The 25,555-nt window shown below is 46.3% G+C and overlaps 1 protein-coding gene and 1 pseudogene across 3 annotated transcripts; both read right to left on the reverse strand.

Annotated features, from left to right (window-relative positions):
* Window positions 1-4,672: 4,672 nt before the first annotated feature.
* LOC136493779 (G-type lectin S-receptor-like serine/threonine-protein kinase RKS1) lies at window positions 4,673-9,878 on the reverse strand. 3 transcript variants are annotated; one of them, XM_066489930.1, is made up of 9 exons: window positions 9,567-9,878; window positions 7,420-9,083; window positions 6,376-6,474; window positions 6,110-6,291; window positions 5,812-6,022; window positions 5,625-5,718; window positions 5,481-5,525; window positions 5,227-5,374; window positions 4,673-5,142 (listed from the first exon to the last, which is right to left on the reverse strand). In XM_066489930.1, exons 2-9 carry the CDS (start codon window positions 8,864-8,866, stop codon window positions 5,053-5,055), a joined length of 2,316 nt encoding a protein of 771 aa, XP_066346027.1. In that variant the 5' UTR covers window positions 8,867-9,083; window positions 9,567-9,878; the 3' UTR covers window positions 4,673-5,052. The 3 variants fall into 3 exon arrangements, with proteins under 3 accessions (XP_066346027.1, XP_066346026.1, XP_066346024.1); XM_066489929.1 differs by having other exon boundaries at window positions 5,481-5,534; XM_066489927.1 differs by having other exon boundaries at window positions 5,481-5,718; window positions 9,567-9,877.
* A 2,478-nt stretch (window positions 9,879-12,356) lies between these two features.
* Window positions 12,357-15,838, reverse strand: LOC136492393 (G-type lectin S-receptor-like serine/threonine-protein kinase B120; annotated as a pseudogene).
* Window positions 15,839-25,555: the final 9,717 nt, after the last annotated feature.

A 25,555-nucleotide genomic window follows, 5' to 3' on the forward strand; every position in this document is an offset into this window, starting at 1 on the left:
ATATTGAAATTACTAGTTCAAAATGCAAACTGAATTCGATAACTGAAATGGCAACCTGGGACTCCTGGTGCTTACTACAATAGCCTAGTATTCAGGTATTTTTTCAGATCAACTATAGCAGTGAGTGAAGTCACAAATATTCACAAGTATTCAGTCCAAATTTTCAGACAAGCTGCAGCAGCAGCATCCAGTAAATATTCAGGTATTTTTTTGCAAAGGATCACAGCAGCTAGCATCATAGTTCATAGCAGGATGACATTAACATGCTTAGTAGTTCATAGTTTTCAGAAAATTAGTGCAACGCTGAAAAAAAACCAAGTGAAATGCACAAGTACAGGTACCACTTGTCATCATTCAGTTCACTAGTAGAAAACAAGCAAAAATGCCATTTCACATTCAGACTCACACTATTAGGCAACATTTCACACTGTCATTTCTAGAATCAAACAGATACACTAGTTTTTAGAGAACATATACACTAGTTTTCATATAACAATAGTAATTGGTGTCCTTTGACAATGACTGAAATTTTAGAAAAGTAGCAGCTTGCAAAATCAGCCACATAATCCGCTTCTCAGTCCTAACCATTTCGTTCTCGTTATCATTCACTAGAAGAGGTTGCTGCTAGTATTGGTTGACAACAATAAGAAAAATAAGATCACTTTCTACTACTAGTGTTTAAGCAAAATAAGATCGCTGCTACTTCAGATCACTTCAGATCTGTTTTCAAAAAAAAAACATGCAAAATAAGATCGCTGCTACTTCAGATCACTTCAGTTCCTGGACGCGAGCTGCTTTTGGTTGGTGCACTGCTTCTGTATGCTGAACTAGTGAATTTTTTGGTGGTACCATAATGCATGTTGAACTAGTGAATTTTCGAGCCTCTACTTTACTGGCATCTTTCTTATTGATGCCCAGTTCATCATTTTTTTTTGCATTAAGTGACATTTTATAAATTTTTTTGCTAACACTAACAATTTCAGGCCAAACAAAAGAAGAACAATCGTAACTGAATCGCAATTTGGCACAACAGAGGAAGAAGTCGGCGCAACAGGGGCATCAGCAGTATAATCATTTCCCAGTATGAAGATGACCTTCCCTCATCTAGCTGCTCAGACCGCAACATGTCTGTCTGTGGTCCAGCTCCAAGGCGTGACCAGGAGACTGCTCTACTCACCTTAAAAGATCGGCTTACTAGGATGATTCTGGGTCAAAGGGATGATTCTGGATCAAATGGATCTCCTGAGGGGCACCTACAACATCATCAGTCCCACATTCTGCACGGACACCAGGACATACACCAACTTCATTGGGGGCGGATTGAGCATCGGGTACCACAACCGCATCTTCCACATCCACCTCACGGTTGGGTAACAGATGCTCAGAGGGTGCTGGATTCTCTGGTGCTGGCGACAACCCATGAGGGGGTGGATGAACATTAGTGGGATCATTGGACAACTTCCGCACAACCAAATCCAAACATTGAAACTCATTCTTCATGACAGTTTTGACATATTTGTCCCATTGAGCCTCTGATGCAATTGGGACCAACCGCCTCAAAATTGTCCCTGACCTGCCATGGTGAAGTACCCCCTCAACTAAGATGGCATCTTCATTTGAATTGCATTTAAGCTTATCACGAGCCCTACCAAACAACTCACAAAATAATGGCCGATCATCGAATATCACTGGCACCCTTTGCATTCCAACAAAGCTGACATTACCAAACTCATCTTCCTCCATGATACAAGGCGACTACGTTGTCCACCTAGTTGGTATGCACAACAACCAAGTTATTACGGGTATATTATTATAAGATAACTAACCATAATATCTAACTACATTTGCTAACTAAATTACCTAACTATCTACCTAAACAAATAAGTATCTAACTGCCTAACTATCTCTCTAACAATATAAGAGATTTGGTAACTACACTTACTAACTAGCTAACTAAATTAATAAGTAACTAACTCCCTAATTATGTCTCTAACAATCTAGTCTAGCTAAATAAGCTACATACATATATTCCTAAGTATATAGTATAACTAAATAAATAAGCATCTAACTTTCTACCTATGTAATTATATTTGCTAACTAAATTTGCTAAATATTCTAAAAAAATTACTAACTAAATTACCTAAAGTAGATTAACTAATTTAACTTAACTAAATTACTAACTACATTACCTGCAGGGGGGCGCAGGGCCCGGAGGCAAGCCGGCCGGTGGGAGCTCCGGCGAGCGGTGGCGGGCCGCCCACACCGCCGGACACCGAGGAGGAGGGAAGGGGCGACGAGGGCGGCCGGGAATCGCACGGCGACGGGGGCGCGGTGGCGGCCTGCTGTGGTGGCTGAGGGAGTGGATGGGGGAGCGAGGGAGGCGACCGACGCGGGGTGGAGGGCGGGCGTTGGCCGGCTGCCGGCGTAGGAGGCGCGGGCGACGGCGGCGCTGAAACGGCGACGACGGCGGTGGTGAGAGGAGAGGCAGAGACAGAGCGCGCAAGAGAGAGAGAGAGAGAGAGCTACGGTCGCGGGTTTTGAATCCATGCTCGGCGCCAGAATACATGGCGCTGAGGTCGGCGCCAAGATCTGTGGCACTAAGGTACCGGCCACGTGAACGCCACCTAGGACGCTCTGCTATGCATGGCCAGGCACCTCGGAGCCAAGATCTGTGGCGCCGAGACGTTTTAGCTCGGCGCCATGAATTCTGGCGCTGACCCCAGGGTCCAAAGATGAGTTTAAGTCTCCCAGGGGGTCAAACTTAAATTTTCTTCAAAAAATGGGCCAAATTATAAAAAATTGGGTAAAATTGATAACATAGCTACTAGACTCTAAAAGCTGAAATAGCAATTACTGCTTAAAGAAATAGCACAAATTAAAGCCTCACTGTGCTGCTGCCATAAGCGAAATGCACTGAAGCAAAAATACTCTGAACTATTTGAAAAATAGTGACTACAACTGGTACTAAACTACTCGGTTCCTATCAACACACATGCATGCAAACTGCTACAACCAATATAGCTTAGGCAAGTGAAATCAACTGATAAATAAATAAAACTACTTGCAACCTAAAAAGATGACCAAAATTCGTGCAAATGACAAAGTTCAGAACCTAAGCTAACTGCATGTGCTTGCTGCCACCACCGAACAAAGGAGGAACAAGTTGAGTGGCTCAACTACTTACCACTTAACTGCTAACTTTGATATATATTATGCACAAACTACATCTTTCTCAGCAAACATACTACGATTTTCACAAATCCCAAAACAAATTAAGTTCATTAAACTGAGCACTGAAACATGTTCAAATTAGTAAATGACTTTATAATCAGTAAATAGGTATCCAGTAAGATAAAAGATGATATGCAGGGAGAAGTAGATCAAAACAACATGACACTATGTTTTGCCAAAGTCATTTTTAGTATGCTGGGAATGTCACTAAAACTGAAAACACAACTGCGGCAACCTAACAGACTGAGGATGAATGGATGAGATATTTAAAACGTCAGTAAATAGATAGTACATGATTGCTTTTCTTTTTATATGAGGAAATCTACATTGTGAACTGAATGTAGGCATTCATTGCAGCGGCTCTTGATTCGTGAAGATTGAGCTTTACATTTTAGATAGAGCAATGAGATGTTGAGCTGAACACAAATTAAGCAATGAGATCTTGAGCTAAGGCAATGCACGAAACACAAATCCATAGTTTCTACAAAATAATTTAAACAGGTTCATTCAGCCATGGTACAACTTTCACATAGAAATGAAATGATCGAACATTGACATAAAATAGCAGCATGGGTAGAAATCTCACTAAGATTCATAGATGAAACTAAAACTGGTACTTATGTGTGTGGTGGCAATGCACTTTCCATGAATACAACACCTACTCAGTGACAAATGCTGCAAATCAAGAGTTATAAAGGCATAAAGCAAAACAAATAGGCTGGAACACATTTAATCCACCTTTGATGCAGGCGTCAAACAGTATAACTTGGATAAATTATACATCAATCTTGAATCAATGTTTCCAAGAAAGAAGTTGCGTGAGTCGCCCTCTACCATTAAAGAATGGAAGCCCGCTGCTGGTAGAACATGGTGTGGCAGCGGAGGGAGGGGTCGACGATTTGAAGACGAGGAGCACACCCAGGCACCGCGACCTGCCAAAGCAAGCAAGCACGCCGGGCTCCTGCTCACCCTAGGTGTGTGCGCCGCCGCTATTAAGGGCGCGGATGTGGCACCGCTCGACGGAGAGCCACGCGGCCTCAGCCGCGCGTGCACTCCGGTGATGGGAGCCGCACCGGGGCCAACTGTATGCCTTGCCGTGTGCCTGACAGGAGTCGCCGCAAGCTGCGCCGCCCTCATCACGCACGGACTCGTCACTGCGCTGCCAAAACGAAACGAAAGGGGGAAGATGCTTGGCTGTAAGGAATGGTCGCAGCGTTGGATGGGGGGAGGGGGGGGGGGTTCTGCTGGACCGGCCCGTCGCGGCCAAGAGTTGGTCGCTGTAATAGGAGCGCGACCGGTCGCTTAATTGACTTTGCGAATACAGAAGGGGCGCATAGAGAGAAGATCATTACAATCAAACAAATAAGCAAAACTAGGTTTGGAAAAAAACAAATAAGCAAAACTATTTACAAAAATCATTTAGGGTAAAATTACCAAAATCCTCTAATGAAAAAGTTAACCATGCCATTTGCGTGGACAACCTAGCTTGCTAGTTTAATCATACAGTTGAAGCAAAGGCTTGTTGTTGCAAATCATTGAAAATCACTTATTATGAGATCTTAAGTTTTCAGAATAATAACTTGAAGTGCGATTTGCAAAGAACACCATCTAACGGCCCTCTAGTGCCGTGAGGCTCATGTCATTCACGGACGATACCCTGTTGTTGTTAGCTCCTCCAGGTTTGGCATCTCTGCGTGCAAAATACACGGGCTGCGTTGGTATAGGGAGCGGCGTGGTTTTGTTCTCCAGCATGAACACAACTGCTGACATAAGTGGCCTACAGTTTGGACTATCTTGAACACACAAAAGTCCTATATGGATTCATCGTGAAATTTCATCGAGAGGACAATTCTCTTTAACATATGAGTCCACCAAATCTTCTATCTTGCCATCCTTCCATAGGTTCCATGCCTGAATAGAGATGAAATCTTTTATTAGTTAATATATTTTGGTGGACCATAAGGTACTAGATTGGGCGCATCCCTCAATACTTACCTGGACTATAAGGTTAGGAAAGTCCATCAGATGTGGTGAGCTGATCTTTATTCCACCCACAATCTCCAATAGCAGAACACCGAAGCTGTAGGTGTCTGAGTTGACCGAAAATGCACCTTCCATTGCATATTCAGGTGACATATAGCCACTGTACAGAGATTCACTAGTTATTTAGGATAGGGCGATCTGAAGTCCTAAACAAGTGCTAGCATATAAATTCCATCTGAAGAATTGACAGCGTGCGAGTTACTTACTATGTCCCAACAACCCGGTTTGTATTTGCTTGATGTTGGTCGCCACTGAATATTCTAGCCATGCCAAAATTTGATATCTTAGGGATCATCTCAGTGTCCAACAAAATGTTGCTTGCTTTGAGATCTCTATGGATTATAGTTAACCTGGAGTCCTGATGGAGATACATAATTCCTCGTGCTATCCCCTTGATTATCTTGAACCTTGTCGGCCATAGAAGCATTGATTTTCTTGCAGTGTCTAGTAAGAACAATGCATCAGTCATATCGGAAGGCATATGTGCATACTAATTGGGTTTGATCAACAGTACCAAAATTTTAAATCTGCATGTACCAAAGACGAAGTAATCCAAGCTTTTATTGGGCATGTATTCATAGACCAATAGCTTCTCATCTTCGTGAATACAACAACCAAGAAGCCTAACTAGATTCCTGTGCTGCAATTTTGCAATCAAGACTACTTCATTTCTAAATTCCTCGGTGCCTTGTCCAGAACTCTTGCTAAGTCTCTTGATGGCTACTTCATTGGTACCTTCCAACATTCCCTACATGATTTCGTCGGCCAAAATTATACAGTTTAACTAGTAGTGTGGAGTAATTGTTCAAGGTAGAAAACTGTTTTGCTATAATACCTTGTAAACTTTGCCAAAACCTCCCTTTCCAAGCATATTGGTGTCTGAGAAATTGTCTGTTGCCACAACAATGTCTTCGAAGTCAATAAATGGAAACTCTATATTCTTGTCCCCATCTTGGTCTGTAGACCTCAAATATTGTAACATGTGTCTCTTCTGGACTTTCTTCTTTTGCCGTGTTCCTGCCAGGAGAAATAACAATGGGTTCACCCTCGTCAACACTTACACAACAACTTTCGTCTTGCAATAAATGACTCCTTTTTTACCTCTATGTTTGTACGTCAAGACTAGCGTTGTGAATGTGATTAGCAGCACCAATGCTGTAATTGGGAGCAAAATCTTCACCAAATTTCTCTTCTTTTGAACTGCAAACAGGAGCGTATATATGCGTTAGAATTTATGGCATTGAGTATAAATAACTTACGTTTAAAAAAAAGTATATATAACTTCCAATTGTTTTACTTTGCTTGCATACAATACTGTGACACATCTGTGATTATGTGAACACTCCCACTAATCTGTTAATAACCTGAGCCTGAACTACTATGTCATGTAAATCTTGTTGGCCCTGGATCTCCGGCACGGGTGAGCCGACCACTCACCAGCGTTGCCGACCACACACTATGGCTAGAGGTAGAAGAAGGGAGGGAGAACAGAGCACACACACATAGCACAAGCACCAGCGTTGGCCGGAGCTCTGCAGAGGAGATGGCAAAACTGAACTCTCTTTACTGAGTTGCAGTGGGAAACTATATATACAACTCTACCCATCTAATTCTAGTACACAGACATGTCAGGCTGCCATGCTGCTACAGTAACTAGATGTGACAGCAGGGCTGACTTCGGCGCCTGCCCCCTGCCGCACGTTCACACAGCAGGTTACTTAACAAATCTTAAAACTTCATTTGGAGATTGGAGTAATAGGGCATCGTTGCATCAATGGTTCATTCAGATTAAACATATTGCTTTGGGGGGGGGGGTTAACTATAATTTAGATGTCGATCCCTCCTCCTCACACTAGTGAGCATTGATGGGTAATGGGCCTAATGCCGTCTTTGGCTGCAGACCGATCCACATATGATCCACATAACCATGTGGATTGGTGTGCAGCCAAATAAGCTCTTATGGAAATATGATATTGTGAAAAGCTGAGGCTGCAGTATATATCCTCATGTTTATTTACAGATGCAAATTGCTCAAGTTTGAATTTTGCATCTGTGAAAAATGGCATCAATAATCCTTAAAAAAATGGCATCAATATTGCAAATGGATTTCATCAATTTTAGAGTGGGCGGCAGTGCATTGCATACCATGGGATACGGCGGCAAGCCGGATGTACAGGTCCTGACTAAAGCTGGGAACTTTTCCCGTATCGACGAGATCCCCAGTCCATACCAGGCACATCGACGTGTAAATCAAAGTCCCGTCAATGCTCATGTTGACATAAGCATACGCCGTGCAGGAGCAGTTTGTGCTGCACTCGGTCACGCACTGGTCGAAGCTTGTGTTGTCGACATGCATGAAGCCTTGGGGAGCCTTCATCCCAGACAAAGTCACAAAGCCATCCTCCATTCCGCACACCAACGCCTCGTTTCTCCTGCATCCTCTGGAGACGTCATGGCCGTCGATGGGCTCGAACCCATCGAGGCATCGACAACTCGGCACAGACTCTGTATTGTCGCAGTAGCCGAAAGGGCCGCACGCCGCGTAGAGGTCACAGCCAGAGCTTGGGCGCTCATAACCGGCTGTCCACGACGATGTGTCGTTGTTCCAGGTCAGGAGCCTGAACTTGCCTGTGTAATCAAGCGAAAGACGCGTGTATTCCGGTGAGTCGCCGGAGACTGTGTACATGAAGTAGAGCCCATCTTCGTTTATCCTCGACACGGACACGATGACAGTGGTAGTAGCATAGCTAACACTACCACCGAACGCCGAGACGTCGTTGAAGAAATTGTTGCGGTAGTAGAGTCTGGTCCCATGCCAAACAAAGATCTGGAGGTTTGAGCTGGGATCCATGCTAAGGGAGAAGTCCCCAGTGGACGGGTCAGCAGGGCCCTTCGAAGCAAACAGGCGCGTCACCACATGTCCCTGGTAGCTGAACAAAACCCTCATCGTTGGAAGGATTGTGTCGGTTGGGTGGTCGAAGCTTTGCCACATGGCGGTGCCGTTCGCCGATCGGAGGACAAAGTTTCCAGAGCTAAGTAGCACCGCGATAACTCCGGCGCCTCCGGTGGCCGTCGTCCACAGAGGACGGCCTGTAGTAGAGTCCGACAGCGCGAGCTCTTGGTTGTCGGTGATGGCGAGCTTGGCCGCTGACGGAGTGGTGTTGGTGATTGGGCTGTCACGGTTGGCGACCCACACAAGGGTACGATCAGGGATGTTGTGGTACCAGATTCCGATGTACAGGCTCTCGTTGGAGTTGGTCGGGGAGAAGAAGCCAAGCGCAAAGACCCCGTCCTTGGAGATGAGCATGTCTCCAGGGGAGAGTGGCTTTGCTTGTGTGAACTGGTCATCCGATTCGCAGGGTGAACTCAAGAGTAGGAGGATGAAAACTTGAAGGTGGGCCTTCTCCATTATTAGGCCCTTCTTCTCCATGTTGATCTCTTGTCTCTGTGGCTGTAGAAGAAACTGAAAGCTATGGATAGAACAGGTGTATTGTGTTGGGAGCGTAGCTCTCATGATCTCATCACATTGAAGAGCACCAGGAGTAATGGACAGCAGTAATTCAGAGTTCAGACAGTAACGTACTGTATTCATGAGTAGAGTAGTCACGACTCATGAGTCATGATAGCGAAGAGAGGACTAGCTGACAGTGCAGTCCTGCGGGTTAGTTTCACAGGCCGATTTCCCGTGTAGCGGTGGCCGCGCACGCGCAGCTCGCGGTCTCCGACGACTTTGTCGGTCACGTCGCCTACCACGCCACGCTGAATAATGGCTGAGTAGTCATCGCCTACCACGCCACGCTGAATAATGGCTGAGAACACATGCTAAGCCCTTGTTTAGTTGCTACCCAATTTTCAAAAAGTTGCTACAGTACCTGTCATATCGAATGTTTGCGGCCCATGCATGGAGCATTAAATGTAGACGAAAAGAAAAACTAATTACACAGTTTGGTGGGAAATTACGAGACAAACGTTTTAAGCCTAATTAGTCAATGTTTGGACACTATTTACCAAATAAAAACGAAAATGCTACGGTAGACCAAAATCCAAATTTCGCGAACTAAACAAGGCCTAAGCAACGTCTGGACAGCTTAGCATGTGTTTGGCTGCCGGGACAACGAAGGACGGGGCGAGCCCTTTTCAAAAGTGTTTGGTTCCGGGGCGAGGAGGCTCGGGACCCGTCCCCTACAATCGAGGGGACGAGTTCGTCCTCGTTGGCGGCGTCCCTCGTCCGTCTGTGTCCACGAGCGAAGCGGATGAAGGCGCAGAGACCAGGACGAGCGGATGGAACGCACCTCGATAGCTGGCGGCGTGGAGATTGCGACGGCTTGACCGGAGCCCCTCCCAGCGACGCGGGACGATGCGGAATGCGCGGCAGCCGTGAGCTCATGGCAATGGATCTCGCGGCGACCGAGCTCCTGGCAAGCGGCGCCAGCAGCGCAACCTGGTGAGGGAGGCGCGGCCCCCTGCGAAGGAAGCGCTGGGCGGCCGGCGCGTCGTGAGCGGTGCAGGCGGCGCTGCGTCGGGAGGGGCAACGAAACGGGAGTTACCGAGCGGGCGGCGGCGCACCGTGAGAGTCCGTGAGAAGATAAGGCCGTAAGGGAGAAAAAAAGATAATTATAGTACGCATAGAGGATGACATGTGGGCCCATAAACGAAAGTTACTTTTGACGTTGACTATTGCAAGCACAAGTGCTCTCGTCCCATACCTTGGATATCTCTTCGACCAAACTGAGAACTAAGATAATCTATCTCCTTAATCACACATAAAATTAGCGGCAATGCTAGTCTCCATCCTATCTAGACACCGCGCCGCACTCTGCTGCTGCTGCGGCCTTCTTCCACCGCGCGCCTTACCCTGTGCCACACACTCATTTGCTTCTTGCTCCCGCCCGTCACGCGCCCCACCTGCACCTCGCTCCTTGCTTCGGCCGTGCGCCGCCCCGCCCCGCTCATGGCCAGTGTTGGTGGTGGTGGTGCTCGCGCGCCACCGCTCGTTGCCGGATCGCACCCTGATGACCGAAATCGATCGGTCCCGGCCTTCCACACCTCTTTGTTGCAAATGTATGTTTTAAGTGTTTCAGATGTATGCTGCAACTATTGCATGTAGATGTTGCATATTGTGCAAGTGTTTTTAGAGGTATGTTGCAAGCGTTTGTTCAAAATGTTTCATCTGTTTCAGACGTATGTTGCAGCAAGTGTTTTATTTGGATGTTGCATATGTTTCACACACATGTTGCAAGTGTTTTATCTGGATGTTACATATATTTCACACATATGTTGCAAGAGTATGTTTCGAATGTTTCATCTATGTCACACGCATGTTGCATCCGAGCGTTTTCACGTTGCAGGTGTTTTATGAGGGCATAGTGCGCATGAGCCGGACGCTTGGGGATGGGGCGCGGCGAGCTAGGGGACGGCGGAGGGGGCGCAGCGCGCTGGGGGCTGGCTCCCGAGTCCCGCCCACACGGAGAGAGAGAGGAGGGATCAGGGGGAAGGAGCGGGGGCGTAGCGACGGGGGTAGGTGCGCGTGCGAGGCGGGGGCGAGGTGGACTGGGGCGGGCTGCGCGACTGTCCTGACGCGAGGAGCGGCGAGCGCAGCGTGGAGGGCGGGGTGCGTGCGTGAGTCAGAGCGAGGCGGATGGAGACGGGCTACGTAGGTATCCAGACGCGGGCGTCCGTTCGGACGTCCGGACGCTGGCCACGCTAATATGTTTCATTCAAAAAAATTAGGGACGAGAGATCGTCTCATCCTCACTCTTTTCTTATTATCATTTTCCCTGAGCCACTCGAGTTGATGCCTAGCCTGGATGGACCGTGCTTTGGTACTGTATAGGTCAGACCCACTTGAGTAAGACCTCTCAAGAGTTAAGACTTCTCAGCCCAGAACAACAACCGTTTGCGTATTGGGCTGTGACTGGTAAAGTTCATTATGCAATTTTAATAACAAAGTATAAAACTCCTACAGTTTGATTCACAAATTAATCTAGCAAGCAGTCGGTGTTGAGGAGGCTCGCGGCGTATAAAACTCCTATAGGAGCCTCCTCAACGCTGGATAACGCATACTAGCGTCCCGTTGGTTTGACTTATAAGTCGTATTTTTTTAGCCAACGAACAGTATTTTTCTCTCACAACAAATCAGCCGACAATACTTTTAGCCGTGGCTTATCGGACAAACAAACAGGCACAGGGCGCTAGGCCTAGGCAGGCAACTTGTCGCTGCAGCGCAAGTCGGGCCAGCACACCTATTCACTTTCACATGCCTAGAGCAAAGCATGATGCTGATGATGCGAGTCCATGTGTGTTTTTTTGAACTTAGTCCATGTGGTTTAAACCGTGGAACTCGGGATTACAGCGGGGATTTCCTTTGGTGGAGTCCGACTCTACGACGACGCGAGGAAGATGGATGGGAGGTTGACGGCTGGGGCCTCCTGGCAGCAAGACAGGGTGTGGGGTCACTTTGGCAGAGGCAGAGAGGGATAGGAGAGCTGGCACTCCACTACGGTGTACTAGGCCGCGCTATCGGGCCGGCCTGGTCGGTTTGTGGGGCTTGCGCGCGAAGAAGAAGGGAGGAGTGGGCTGAGGCCTGCTAGGCTGCAGTAGAGAAGGGATGGGTTGGGCGCTACTAGGCCCATGCGCGCCTGCCAGGCCACAAGCTAATAGAGAGTGGGAGAGGAACACTAAGGTTTCTCTTTTAACCAAAAAGCTAAAAACAAAACTGAATTCAAGCCAGAGTTTAATCCTCCTGAAATTAGTCATCACAAAAACTCAATGCAGCAGCATGCAATACATAAATAAACATGTTTCTAATCTTATAGTTTATTTTAATTTTTTTTAAATTATTTTTCTTATGTTTAATGCACACAAAAATACATAAACAAATAAATATAACCTAGTTTCTGACATTGGATTTTTAGGGTGTTACATTTAGGAACCAAATAAAAATCTTAGTTTCATATATAATAAGCTTACATAGTCACAACCACATGCAAAAATTCACTTGTTGCAAATTGTTGTATTCACTTGTACTAAAAGTTTCATTTTTCTATAACAATTTTCAAGCGGAGTTTGCGGAAGAACGTTATCTAACGGGACTCTAGCGCCATGAGGCTCATGTCATTCATGGATAATACCCTATCATCGACAGCATTTTCAGGTCTAGGATCCCTACGTGCAAAATACACAGGTTGTATTGGTATTAGGAGTGCGGTGGTTTTGTTCTCCAGCATGAACACATTAGTGGCCTACAGTTTGGACTGTCTTGAACACACAAAAGTCCTATATGGATGCATTCTGAAACTTCATCGAGAGGACAATTCTCTTTAACAGATGAGTCTACCAAATCTTCTATCTTGTCATCCTTCCATAGGTTCCATGCCTGAACATATATGAAATCTTTTATCAGGTAATATAATTCAGTGAGTATATAGTAGATGCTGGATTAGGTGCATCCACCAATACTTACATAGACTATAAGGTTAGAAAAATCCATCATATGGTTTGGTGAACTGGTCTTGATTCCACTCACAATTTCCAACAGTAGAACACCAAAGCTGTAGGTGTCTGACTTGACTGAAAATGCACCTTCCATTGCATATTCAGGTGACATATAGCCACTGTGTAAAGATTCACCGGTTATTTAGATAAGCAGGCCCTAAACAAGTGTCTGCAATGTAAATTCCATCTGAAGAATTGGTAGGGGCATGAATTACTTACTATGTCCCAACAACTGGGTTTGTATTTGCTTGATGCTGGTCGCCACAGAATATCCTAGCCATACCAAAATCTGATATCTTAGGGCTCATCTCTTTATCTAACAAAATGTTGCTTGCTTTGAGATCTCTATGGATTATAGTTGTTAATCTAGAGTCCTGATGCAAATACATAATTCCTCGTGCTATCCCTTTGATTATTTTGAACCTGGTTGGTCACTGAGATAGCAAACCGGGACATGAGGCATATCACAGGGCAATAAATGTTGTTATTTATTTATTGGGTTTGACCAACAGTATTAAAATTTTGAAAGTGAATATACTGAAGAGAAAGTAATCCAAGCTTTTGTTGGGCATATATTCATAAACCAACAGCTTCTCGTCTTCATGAATACAACAACCAAGAAGCCTAACTAGGTTCTTGTGTTGCAATCAAGACTACTTCATTTCTAAACTCTTCGGCACCTTGCCCAGAACTCTTGCTAAGTCTCTTGACAGCTACTTCATTGGTACCTTCCAACGGTCCCTACATGATCACATAATTCAGAATGAGAATTTTATTTTCAGTAATGTAAATTTTAAGGCGAAACTTTTCACTTTAGAGTACCTTGTATACTTTGCCAAAACCTCCTTTCCCAATCATATTGCAATGAGAGAAATTGTCTGTTGCTTTGACAATGTTTTCAAAGCTAATAAATGGGAACTCTATGTTCTTGCCCCCCGATTCATCTGTAGAACTCAAACATTCTAGCATTGTTCTGTTCTGGACTCTCTTCTTTCGCAGTTTGCCTGTAGTGGTAGAAACATCAATGGATCCCCTTTTGTTCCTTGAACATCTGCACATTGACAGTGCTTTCTGAAAATGAGGGCTCTTTTTTTTTCATACCTCTGCTTTTACATGTCCAGACAAGGGCTGCGAGTGTGAGTAGCAGCAGACATGCTATGTTTGGGAGTAAAATTTTCAGCAAAGTGCTCTTCTTATGAACTGTACAAGAAAAGTATCCTGTTAGAAGTTAATGCATCAAGTGTAGCTTGCAATTGTATGACTTTACTGCAAAGTGTCCATGACTGATCTTTGAATACTGTCCCTCTAATAAAGACAGACCTATGAATATTCAAGAACCTAATTACCAGTTAAACAATTACAGATGTTACTGATTGGACTTTTCATCTCATGGCGTTCAGTCAGGTTGACTGCTCATACGTAGTTTGCTGTTGCAAACATCAAAAGTGAATGGTTGTTGTTAAACGTGTTCTTCTTTCTTTTTTGCTGCTGCTTTTAGGTGGTGTCAAAACTCAAAACCAGCACAAAGTAAGAGATATGCTATGGTGGTGTGATGGCTTATTTGATGCCAAATCAAGTTAAGTTTCAAAGTCCATCTAGAGCTTGCACAAATTTGAACTAAATCCTTTTAACTGTTTTTGAACAATCTCGGATCTTACAAACAAGCCTTAGAGAGTGGCGACGGCATTGTTACATTGAAGTATTGAACACAAATGTTATTCCTGGGAAAGGAGGATGAGGTGTTAGGAATGTGCGTACCAGGAGATTGGCCAAGACGGATGTACATTAAGTTGTCTAAAAAGCTGGCCTTCTCCATGTCGATGAGATCATCAGTCCAGACCAAACACCTCGACGTGTCATCCGTAGTACCAAGGTTGGCATAGGAGTATGCCACACACGAGCAGTTTAGAGTACACTCGGCTGCACACTGATCGAAGCTTCTATTCCTAATGTGCAAGAACTTGTCAGGAACCTTCATATTAGTCATGGTGATGAAATAGTCTTTGTTTCCACATTTTAGGGCTTCCTTTCTCCGGCCTCCTCTAGAGAAATTGAGACTGTCCAGGAGCTCAAACCCATAAAGGCACCGGCAGGTTGGGACTGCCTCTGTGTGGTCGCAATAGCCGAACGGACCACAAGAAGCATAGAGCTCGCAGTCAGTATCAGGACGCTCAGAAATGACTGCCCATGACGACGTGGTGCTGTTCCAAATCAGGAGACCCGCCTTGCCTGTGTATTCAAAAGAAATGCGTACGTAGGGTGAACCAGAGACTGTGTACGTATAGTATAACTCGTCCCCTGTGTTGATCATCTCTTGGTACATGACGATGGAGATACCATTGCTCTGGTATGAGCCACCAGACACCGCATTATCAGTAAAAAGAGAGAAACGGAAATACGGCAAAGTCCCCTTCCAACCGCGTGGCCGCCATGTCCCTCCACCCCCGGACTCCAAGCCATGGCGCCGCCGCGATGACGACAACGACGACGTTCGACGTGGACGCCGCGAAGGCTGCGGTGACAACTGGGCATCCAGTCTGTTCCAGAGTCTCCCTCGTGACCCGGGCCAGGCAAGGGAGAGGGAGCGCTCCGAATCGCGTCACAGACGGCGGGACAAGTCGTTGTCACCCGACGGTCGACGCCGGAACATTCAACGTTCGTCATCGCCAGGACCTGACGTGCGCGCTCCGACTCGGGCACGGGGCGCACGCAGCCCACTCCGACGGACCCGGCTCATCCCCACCATCCAGCCAGCATGGACGCGGGGGGCCCCCCTGTCCCTGGGGTCGGCGGGGAGGACAACGACGACCCCACCCCCCCCCCCCCCCCCCCCCCCCCCCCCCCCCGGTCCAGGAGCCTGCTTTCGGGAGCGAGCAAGCAGGCCCAACCCAGGAAGCGGCGACCCCTCTCGGGGCACCTCCGGATTCATCGAGCGGTCGTCGCGGGCGCACCCGGGAACATCAGAGCGGGCAACGCGGCAGCGGAAGAGACGACGATAGCAGATCGCCACCACCAGTTTCGTGCCTGGCTCCACTGTTCGACTCTGCATTTGCTTCCCCTGAGCCCCCATTGCTTCACAGACACAGGCTGGAAACACTGCCGATAGCCAGGAACACGGTGAGCCGGTGCTGCCTCTAGCCGCACCCCCTGCAACGCCAAGTCCCTCCCCCCACACCGGCCACAACCAGGGAGTGCCTAGGGTCTGCTCGGCGCGACACAGAAGATTTCGCCCAGGATGCATCTATGCTAGACGCCATCCACGCAGGCAGAGCGCGCCGCAGAACGCACCGGCGGCCCAGCCGGCGCAGCAGGAAGCGACGGCGACCTTCGTTGACCAGATCACGCAGCCGACGCCGGCACCGCTGCTCCAAGCCCCTCGGCATCGACCTAGGCCAGCACGGAAGGGGAAAAAGACCTCAGCACCGCGACGCAAAAGCGTCCGCATCGCGACTTCGTCGTGGCCCCGAGGAACGCACACGCAAAGGCTCGCCAAGTGCTCATGAAGAAGCTCGGCGTCATGGAGGAGGAAGGAGACTCGACGGATGACATGCTGCTTAACTACTTCAGACTCTTCAGTGGGCCGCTCTCGGAGCCGGTGATTAAGGCGATGACGGCCTTGTGTGGCCTCGACGGTGGCGCGGCAGCCGCCTCCTCCCAGGCCTAGAACTCGTGGTGTCTTCAATTCTTCATTGTTAGTTTAATCTCCACCAATTGACCACGGCAAAGTAGAAGGAATCAGTTTTCTCATCTAAAAGTTTGGGCCGTGGGCCGTGGGCCGGTTTCGCGTTTGGGTCAAATTGCCAGTAAAGGATGAAGCTATTTTTTTTCCAGTAAAAGTTTTATTTCCTGTAAAATGGATAAATGGTTTAAAGAAAATAGAAAAAAGAATTTTTTTGTGGGCAAAATTCATTAAATTAAATTAGTTTTTTCGCTGCTAAAGAAATATTTGAACCAACGTGATATTTAATTGGAGAAAAAGAGATTTTGACATAATTATGATGTTGTTATTTTCTGACCAACGTTGTTAATAACAATATCGTAAGTTTAAAGATTTCATGCATTATTTTTACTTCTGTCCAACGGTGATGTAGATTTAATGTATAAACAGTTGTATGTTTTAATTTTGACCGACGTTGAAATCAAGGCATGCAATTATTGTTATTATTTATGTTCTCACTCTATATGAATTGTGTTGCCAGGAGGATACAACTTGATGGGTTGTATCAAAGAGATCCCCACTCTCAAAGGTGACAACTACACGGAGTGGAAGAAAAAGATTGATCTGACCTTTATCTTGGATGAGGTGGACTGGGTAGTCACCTCACCGTGTCCCACTGAGCATGTGGCACCGGTGAGGAAAACAAACGAGGCTGATGCTACTTGGGCAACTAGATAGAGGGATTTTGAATTCCAAAAGATGTCCTATGACCTTGAGCATAGGAAGTGGATCACTGTCAACAAGAAATGTTTGGCTGTGATAAAAAACACGATTGAGCCTACAATTGAGGGCTCAATCCTAGAGTGTGACATGGTCACCGAGTACCTCGATAGAATAAAGAGTCAGTTCACTGGCTCTTCAAAGACATATGCTACCCAGCTGATAAAACAACTGGTGACAGAGAGGTACTCTGAAAATGGCAAATGTAAGATAACATTTAATAATACATGTGTTGGTCTTGCTATCTTACAAAATGAGCTTTATTTGTTATCACTACGTGATGATGTGAATGTTGTATGCGATGATGGGAACGTTGCGTGCGACAATAAGAATGTATTCTCGTCTGCGGATGTAAACAGAAAACAAAAGAGAGCTCACGATGCGTCGTCGAAATTATGGCACTATCGTTTAGGTCATATTTCAAGGGGGAGAATAGAAAGACTAGTTAAGAATGATATTCTTCCTCCATTAGAGTTCTCAGATTTAGAACAATGCAGAGAATGCATAGAAGGAAAATGTGTAAAGAAAATTAAGAAAGATGCCAAGCGAAGTGCGGGAACTTTACAGATTATTCACACAGACATCTATAAAGAGTGTGGATGGTTATGATTTGTTCATAACATTCACAGATGATTACTCCCATTACGACTACATTTATCCAATCAAAGAAACAACAGAAGCATTGGATAAATTTAAGATATTTAAGGCAGAAGTTGAAAACCAACACAATTTAAAGATTAAGATAGTCAGGTCCAACCGTGGGGGGAGTACTACGGTCGACATACCCCATATGGCCAAGTTCCTAAACCTTTTGCAAGGTTCTTATAGGAGAATGGCATAGTAGCCTAGTATTCTACACCGAGCGAATCTCGGCAGAATGGAGTAGCTGAAAGACGCAATCGTACCCTGATGGATATGGTACGCAGTATGATAAGTTACTCTACCTTACCGTTGAGCCTGTGGATGGAGGCGTTAAAAACCACCATTTATATTCTCAATAGAGTACCAAGTAAGTCGGTGCCCAAAACACCATATGAGTTGTGAATAGGAAGAGTACCCTCACTAAACCACTTACGTGTGGGGGGGAGTCCTGCTGAGGCTAAAATATTTAATCCAAACATTGGAAAGCTAGATCCTAAAACAGTAAGTTGCCATTTCATTAGCTACCTAAAATAGTCAAGGTTTTCAATGAAACATGCTCTATGCGCTAATCTATAATGGAATGAATAAAAGTAAATGATATAAAATTGAAAGATGGTGAGATCAAGGGAAAGAATGTTAGTTTGATCTCCACCAATTGGCCCAACGACCAATTGGGCCCTTGGATCAACACCCTGATCAGGGGCGTCCAACCACTCCATGGTTGGTGGGCCCCCGTCGCACAACACTATAAAGAGAGGTGGGGACCAGGGCTCTAACTACGAGGTTGACCTAAGCCGTGACCCACCAATAGCTAAACCTAACCCAATCTAAAGAGGGTGCTGCCAGCGATGGGAAAACCCACTGACTTCACCGTCACCACCAGACCGTGGCACCTCGTGTCACCATCGCCTCTGCATCGCCACCACTACGCTGGACTCCATCGCGCTGAGCTCCCACGACACCGGCGTCCACGTGGCTACGGCGCAACTGCGCCTGGGCAAAGTAGAGGAATCAGTTTCTCCATCTAAGTAAGATGTTTATCCCCTAATCTATGTTTCAGAGGTACTATGTTTCTAACATCCATGTCCAGCTGCTGGTAAGAGAGGTCTTAACGACGTGGCGAGACAAGATGTTGTGAGTCTGCTGGTAAGAGACACGACCTCCACCATTGTATGTTTGCAGGAGATGAAGGTGCAAAATTTGGATCAAGGTGTCGTCAGACGTACCATTGGGGCTAAGTTTGCTAACACTTTTGCTATACTACCAGCCACTCAGACACGAGGCGGCCTTCTTATTGTGGTCAACGAGGATTACTTCTAGCTCTCCGACCAACATTTATCTACACATGCAGTGACTGCAACAGTCACCATGAGGGCAGATGGAACCAAATGGCAAATAATGGTTGTCTGTGACCCACAAGGAGACGCCGAAAAATTATAATTTCTACAGGAGCTTGCAGCTATTCCTTGCCCGGCCCATGGGAGATAGCTCATCCTAGGAGATTTTAATCTCATCTACCAGGCATAAGACAAAAATAACTCCAGTCTAAACCATTGCCTCATGGCCTCCTTCAAAGCGGTCATTGACGACCTGAACCTAAAAGAGATAGGCCTCAACGGACGTCATTTCACTTGGAGCAACGAGCAAGACAATCCGACATTAACAAGAATTGACAGATTATTTTGCACCACTGATTGGGAATTAACCTTCCCGACATGCTTTCTCCACTCTTTGCCTTCTCTCATGTCCGATCACACCTCGCTACTCCTACAGGAAGAACTCAAGCACTACCACAGCCGGACCTTCCGTTTTGAAAATTTTTGGGTCAAGATGGATGGTTTCAGGGACTTGGTGGAACAAGTCTAGAGTAAACCTATGCACTCTTTGTTACCCATCAAACGGTTGCACACAAAATTAGCGCGAGTGGCCAAAGGCCTTAAGCGGTGGCGCAGGGAGAAGGTTGGGGACATACGGTTGCAGCTGGCCATCGTCAAAGAGGTGCTGCTACAGCTTGAGGCAGCACAGCAATTTAGGACACTCACACAATAGGAAGTCGACCTGCACCTGCGTCTAAAAATTAGAAGCACCGACTTAGCTACCATTGAAAAGTCAAGGATTAAACAGCGGGCTAGGCTCACATACATCCGCAGTGGAGATGCAAATACAAAATTCTTCCACATTCAGGCCAGCACAAGATTGAGGAAGAATTATATCCATTGTCTGCACGCAGATGGGAGGGTGGCGACTACACACAATGACAAACAAAAAATCATCACGGATTACTTTTCAGCACACCTAGGCTCACATACACCGAGGTCAGTGATGTTCAGCTGGTCGGCACTCGGTTATGTCCCAAGGGATTTATCGGCTCTCAAGGCCCCGTTCACGCAAGATGAGATCAAAGAGACAATAAAGTCCATGCCACCCGACAAGGCGCCGGGACCAGATGGTTTCATGGGTGCCTTCTTCAAAGCCTGCTAGGACATCATCAAAGACGATGTTACTACTACGGTGAACAGCTTGTACATGCTAAACTCCCGAGGCTTTGAGCTCCTAAATACGGCAAACATCATCCTACTCCCAAAGAAAAGGGACGCATTGTGAGTTACAGATTTTCGCCCAATCAGTCTCATTCATAGCATAGCAAAGATTTTTGACAAGTTACTTGCAAACAGGTTGGCGCCACTGCTGGACTCCTTAGTTTCGAAATGCCAAAGTGCATTCATCAAAAGGAGGAGCATCCACGACAACTTCCTATATGTTCAAAACACAGTACAGGCAATGCAAAAGATGAAGCTGCCCACACTGCTCCTAAAACTTGACATACACGAGGCCTTCGATACGGTCAGCTAGAGCTACCTTTTTGGAGGTATTGTAGGCCTTAGGGTTCAGACCACGCTGGCGAGAGTGGGTATCGATCCTTTTCTGCATGATGTCATCGAGAGCTCTACTAAATGGATAGCAGGGCCTAGCTTTCAGTCACAATAGAGGGGTTCGACAGGGCGACCCTCTATCGCCCATGTTGTTCAATCTCGCTATGGACCCACTTCAACGCCTGCTAGACATGGCAACACAGCAAGGCGTCCTCTCTGCACTTCCTCTATCTACGGCCAGGTGGAGGACCTCCATGTATGCTGATGATGCGGCTATCTTCATTAACCCGATCAAGGGCGACTTGGACTCCATCACGATGATCCTCCAAGAATTTGGTAGGGTCTCAGGCTTACATATAAATATGCTAAAGAGTTCTGTCCACCTGATCAGATGCCAAGACATTGATCTAGACCATGTGTTAGCCTCATTTGCAGGGGCAAGAGAATCCTTCCCATGCCACTACTTGGGACTACACCTCCATATGAGATCCCTGCAGAAGGTCCATGTGCAACTGCTCATTGAACGCATAGGGCAGAGGCTACCTGGTTGGAAAGGTAGAATGCTCAACAGAGCGGGCATACTTACTTTGGTCACCTCAGTGCTCTCCTCGATGTCTACCTATCACCTCACCATGTTCCCTCTGGCGGTATGGGCAAGAAAGCAAATTGACAAAATCAGAAGATCATTCTTGTGGAAAGGTGATGAGAACGCCAACGGAGGGCATTGCTTGGTAAATTGGCTGGCAGTCTGCATGCCAAAAGATTTGGGAGGGTTGCGGGTGCCAAACTTAGAAAATTTTGGAAGAGCCTTGTGCCTACATTGGTTGTGGCAGGAGTGGGTTCATGACTCAAAATCTTGGGTAGGGACGACACTGCCGTGCAATGACCTAGACCGTTTTCTCTTCAACGCCTCAACAACGATAACAATTGGGAATGGTGACAAGGCACATTTTTGGCATCATAATTGGCTAGACGGTGAAGCTCCAAAATACCTAGCGCCCCATCTTTTCGAGCTAGTGAGCGGAAAGAATCGGACAGTTTGCCAAGAACTACAAAATGGTAATTGGATCCGCTCCCTCAGGACGCGAATCACAACATCCATTCAGATAGAAGAATTCGTCGCCCTCTGGTTTAGGATTTAGGAAGTGCAGCTCACGCCCGATGTGCAGGACTCCATAGTGTGGAGATGGATGGCTGATGGAAACTACTCCACACGTTTGGCATATAACATACAATTCGAAGGTTCACACTACAAAGTTCTAAGCTGATCTCATTTGGAAATCAAGGGTGGAAAATAAATGCAAGATACATGCCTGGGTACTAATGCATGACAAAATCCTCATGGCAGATAACTTGCAAAAGAGAGGGTGGCCACATCATGAGCATTGTGTCTTGTGAAATGGACCTTTCAAAATAGGACTGCATCTATCTTTTCTATGCCCCTTCGCTAAAGCCGTCTAGAACCAGGTGTTATCTTGGGAAAACTTTGATGTGCAACTACCCCAACAAGATCCCCAGTGCCTGGCCACCTGGTGGGAGGATGTGGCGAGTAAGGTGCCAAAGCAAGAACGCCGAACATTTAATGGAGTGCTCATTTATGTTGTGTGGAACCTATGGAAGGAAAGGAATAGGAGAATTTTTGAAAACGAGCACAAAACATCAAAATAGGTCACCTATCTAGCCAAGGAAGATATTGTTCTGAGGTGTAGGGCCATGTGTAGTGCGGGCTAAATCAACAAGCGCATGAGCGGTGGCTTCTGTGTGTTGGCTCTATGTTCGATGTTTGAGTTGGTCCTATGACCGGGTTTTTTGGCACCATTGGTCTTGTACATAAAACTCTATTTTCTTCTTAATTGGATGGCAGTGCTCCTGCCTTTACTTTAAATAAAATGAACATCTAAAAGTTTGAGGTAGGATCAACGCTACAAGAGACATCCCTAGTTGATGGATCGCCAGGACCCTTCCAAGCAATGAGGTGTGTTACTGATTGTGCCTTGTAGCTCATCGGAACCCTCATGGTTGGAAGAATTGTATCGGTCGGGTGATCAAAGCTTTGCAATATCTCTATGCCATTCGGCAACCGAAGGACAAAGTTCCCAGAGTTGAGTAGCACCGCAGAAGCTCTGGCACCTCCACTTGTGTTGCTTGTCCAAAGAGTGTGTCCCTAGGAATCCAACAACACTAGCTTTGAATTGCTAGTGATGGCGAGCTTCGCTGATGGCGTGGTGATTGGGTTGTTATGGTTGGCGACCTAGACCATAGTGCGTTCTGCAATGCCGTGGTATCAAATTCCTATGTATAACTTCTTGTTGGAAATGGTAGGGGAAAAGAAGCCAAGAGGAAAGTCCCTATGTGCCATTATGAAAGATGCTCCATTTCTACATGCCACCAAAAAGTTCACATGGACCCTAGTGTCATGACGCTAAACTCTTTTGTCCAACATGCCATTATGTCTCCATTCTGTTTGGTTTTGACCGTTTGGCAGCTCTTACATGTGGGACCGGGTAGGAAAAATGTCCATGTTGCCCTTTCAGTCATGGGCATATGTGGAGGCTATGTTGACCAATATTGACTGGCATCTCCCTCAGTCTCTCACTCTCTCTTCTCTCTCAACTCCCTCAGTTCCCTAACCCTAGCGGTGACGAAACCCTAACGGTGGTGGAGGCTGTAGAGGCGGCTAGGAGAGAAGACAACGAATCCCCCGTGCTTGTGGCGGCGCATGGGGTAGTGGAGCATGGATTCAACCATGGATCCAGAGGATAGGCATGGCATGGTGGGGACCAAGGGCGTGGGCGAGCGACCAGATTGGCTTTTCGAACGAGTGAGTTCACTACTCCCCCCTTGGTTTCGTGGTGCCTGTTGATTGGTATTTAGTGCCCAGCGTTTGTGCCCTATGTTTGTAGTGTTGATTGCGTGCTCCTTGTTCATCTGTAGGATGGACATAAAAAGTAGCTACAACTTAGAAATCTAGATTGTTGCTCCCAGTTCTCGTGCGCGGTGGTTTTCGTTGAACAAAGTCATGGATGCTGACCGCACTAACTTCACAGACCTGGTTGCTAAAGTTGTCGACAAGTATCCTCATAACTATGGTGACATAGTGAGATTGTTTTATTTCTGCATGGATAGTAAAGTGAACACCCAAGTCTGCACTAACCAAGATTTGGTTGAAATGTTTGCAAAACATAAGGCTTCTAAATGCTTCTTGTTGACTGTTGCATATCATAGCCCAAGTAGTGAGCCCCTATGATTCCTGATTGGGATTCTGGTACCCATTCACCCCTTCAATTGTTTGTCCAAGCTTAGCAGAACCAAGCCATACCACACACACTCAGGCCCTATTTGGTTGAGTTGTGGCTATGGGAAAAAGCTGCTGTGGGCTGTGAGCTGTGGGAAAGCTGCTGTGGGCTGTGAGCTATAGAAAAGTTGAAAGCTGTTTGGTTAAACAAGTATAAAATATACCTTCTATCTTTATCTCTCTTGAAACAACTATGGAAGAGCTTTTTATTCCACCAATTTTGAAAAGCAGAAAGCCAAAAGCCAAAAGCAGGGTCAAACCAGCTTTCAAAAATGTACTACGGAAAAGCAGCTGCTTCTGAAAAAGCAGCCTCCAAAAGCAGCCCCTTTGGTTGGGCTTTTGGCTTTTGGGGCCAAAAGCCAAAGCCAAAAGCCCAACCAAACAGGGCCTCAATCTGCTGAACCTGAATACCTGGCTAACCCAAACCCAATGAATGAGCATGTGGGTGTTGATGAGGAAGTGTTGTATATTGACCTTGGTCCCCAATACCCCCTACCTCCTCCCAATCCTTAGAGTCAAGGTGGGAGTAAAGAATGGGAAGGTGAGAGTTTTGGTGCTGATGAATCCTCTAAGACAAACTTTGATGATGAAGTAGAAGACATAGATGATATGGTTAAAGATAGAGAGCTTGAACATATGCCTGATGTTGATTATGACAAGGACCCTCCTATGTCAGTAGGAACAGTGTATTTAGACATGGATGCTTTTAAGATTGCTTTAGCTACTCATGCTATTAAGTATGAGTTCAACTATGACATTGAGAAGACTGATACAGGGAGGTATAAGATGATCTGCTCACAGCAAAGTGAGGGCTGCAGGTGGAGACTTCATGCCTCAACTCTAAGGGATGGACACACTATTAAGGTAATGTGTTAGTACATTATTTTCATTGACTGCTCCCTATTTTTCTTGCATTGTGTGGCTTGTAATAAGTGCATTACTTCACTGTATTGCAAGTGAAAAAGAACCCCTACTATCGATGTTTCGAGTAAACACCAATGAGTAAATTTATATTATTGCGCGTTGGACCCAGATGGTGTGCTAAAAAGACACAAGGTTTATACTGGTTCGGACAGAATGTCCCTACGTCTAGTTCGTGGCTGCTGCTCATGTTATTTGCACTGAAAAGTTTATAGTAGGGGGTACAAACTAGCAAGAGAGGGACATATCCCAAGTCTCTGATGAAAAGATGAAAGGGCGATGAGAGCTTGGTTGCTACTCAGCTATGTGTGATGAGATACGTGGTGTGTCCTATCAATCGGTCCCCTTAGTGGGGTGCCCTGCCTTCCCTTTTATAGACCAAGGGGGAGCAGGGATTACAGATGAGAGAAAGGAGAAAAACCAGAGGCCAAGAAAGTCCTTCGAAGGTGCCAGGTCTTCCTTTTCCTCTGAGCCAGCCCTCCTGACACAGTAGACGGTGCTAGGGATAGCTCCATGCCGAGCGTCTGTCCGTTGATCATGCCACGCTCTAGCTTGATCAACAATTGGTCACATCCCATCCTGCCCTGGCGGGCGGCGCGATGGACCGGGGTGTTGATT

This window comes from Miscanthus floridulus, chromosome 11, assembly GCF_019320115.1.
Source record: "Miscanthus floridulus cultivar M001 chromosome 11, ASM1932011v1, whole genome shotgun sequence".
In the NCBI taxonomy this organism is placed as follows: domain Eukaryota; kingdom Viridiplantae; phylum Streptophyta; class Magnoliopsida; order Poales; family Poaceae; genus Miscanthus; species Miscanthus floridulus.

What these genes read in the sequence shown, in the direction of transcription:
- LOC136493779 (XM_066489927.1), bottom strand. Translation starts at nt 8,866, where the DNA reads ATGAATACAGTACGTTACTGTCTGAACTCTGAATTACTGCTGTCCATT. An exon ending in CTTGGATTACTTCGTCTTTG is followed by an intron (nt 5,719 to 5,811) that starts GTACATGCAGAT and finishes TGTTCTTACTAG; the next exon opens with ACACTGCAAGAAAATCAATG. An exon ending in AACCGGGTTGTTGGGACATA is followed by an intron (nt 5,375 to 5,480) that starts GTAAGTAACTCG and finishes ATCTCTGTACAG; the next exon opens with TGGCTATATGTCACCTGAAT.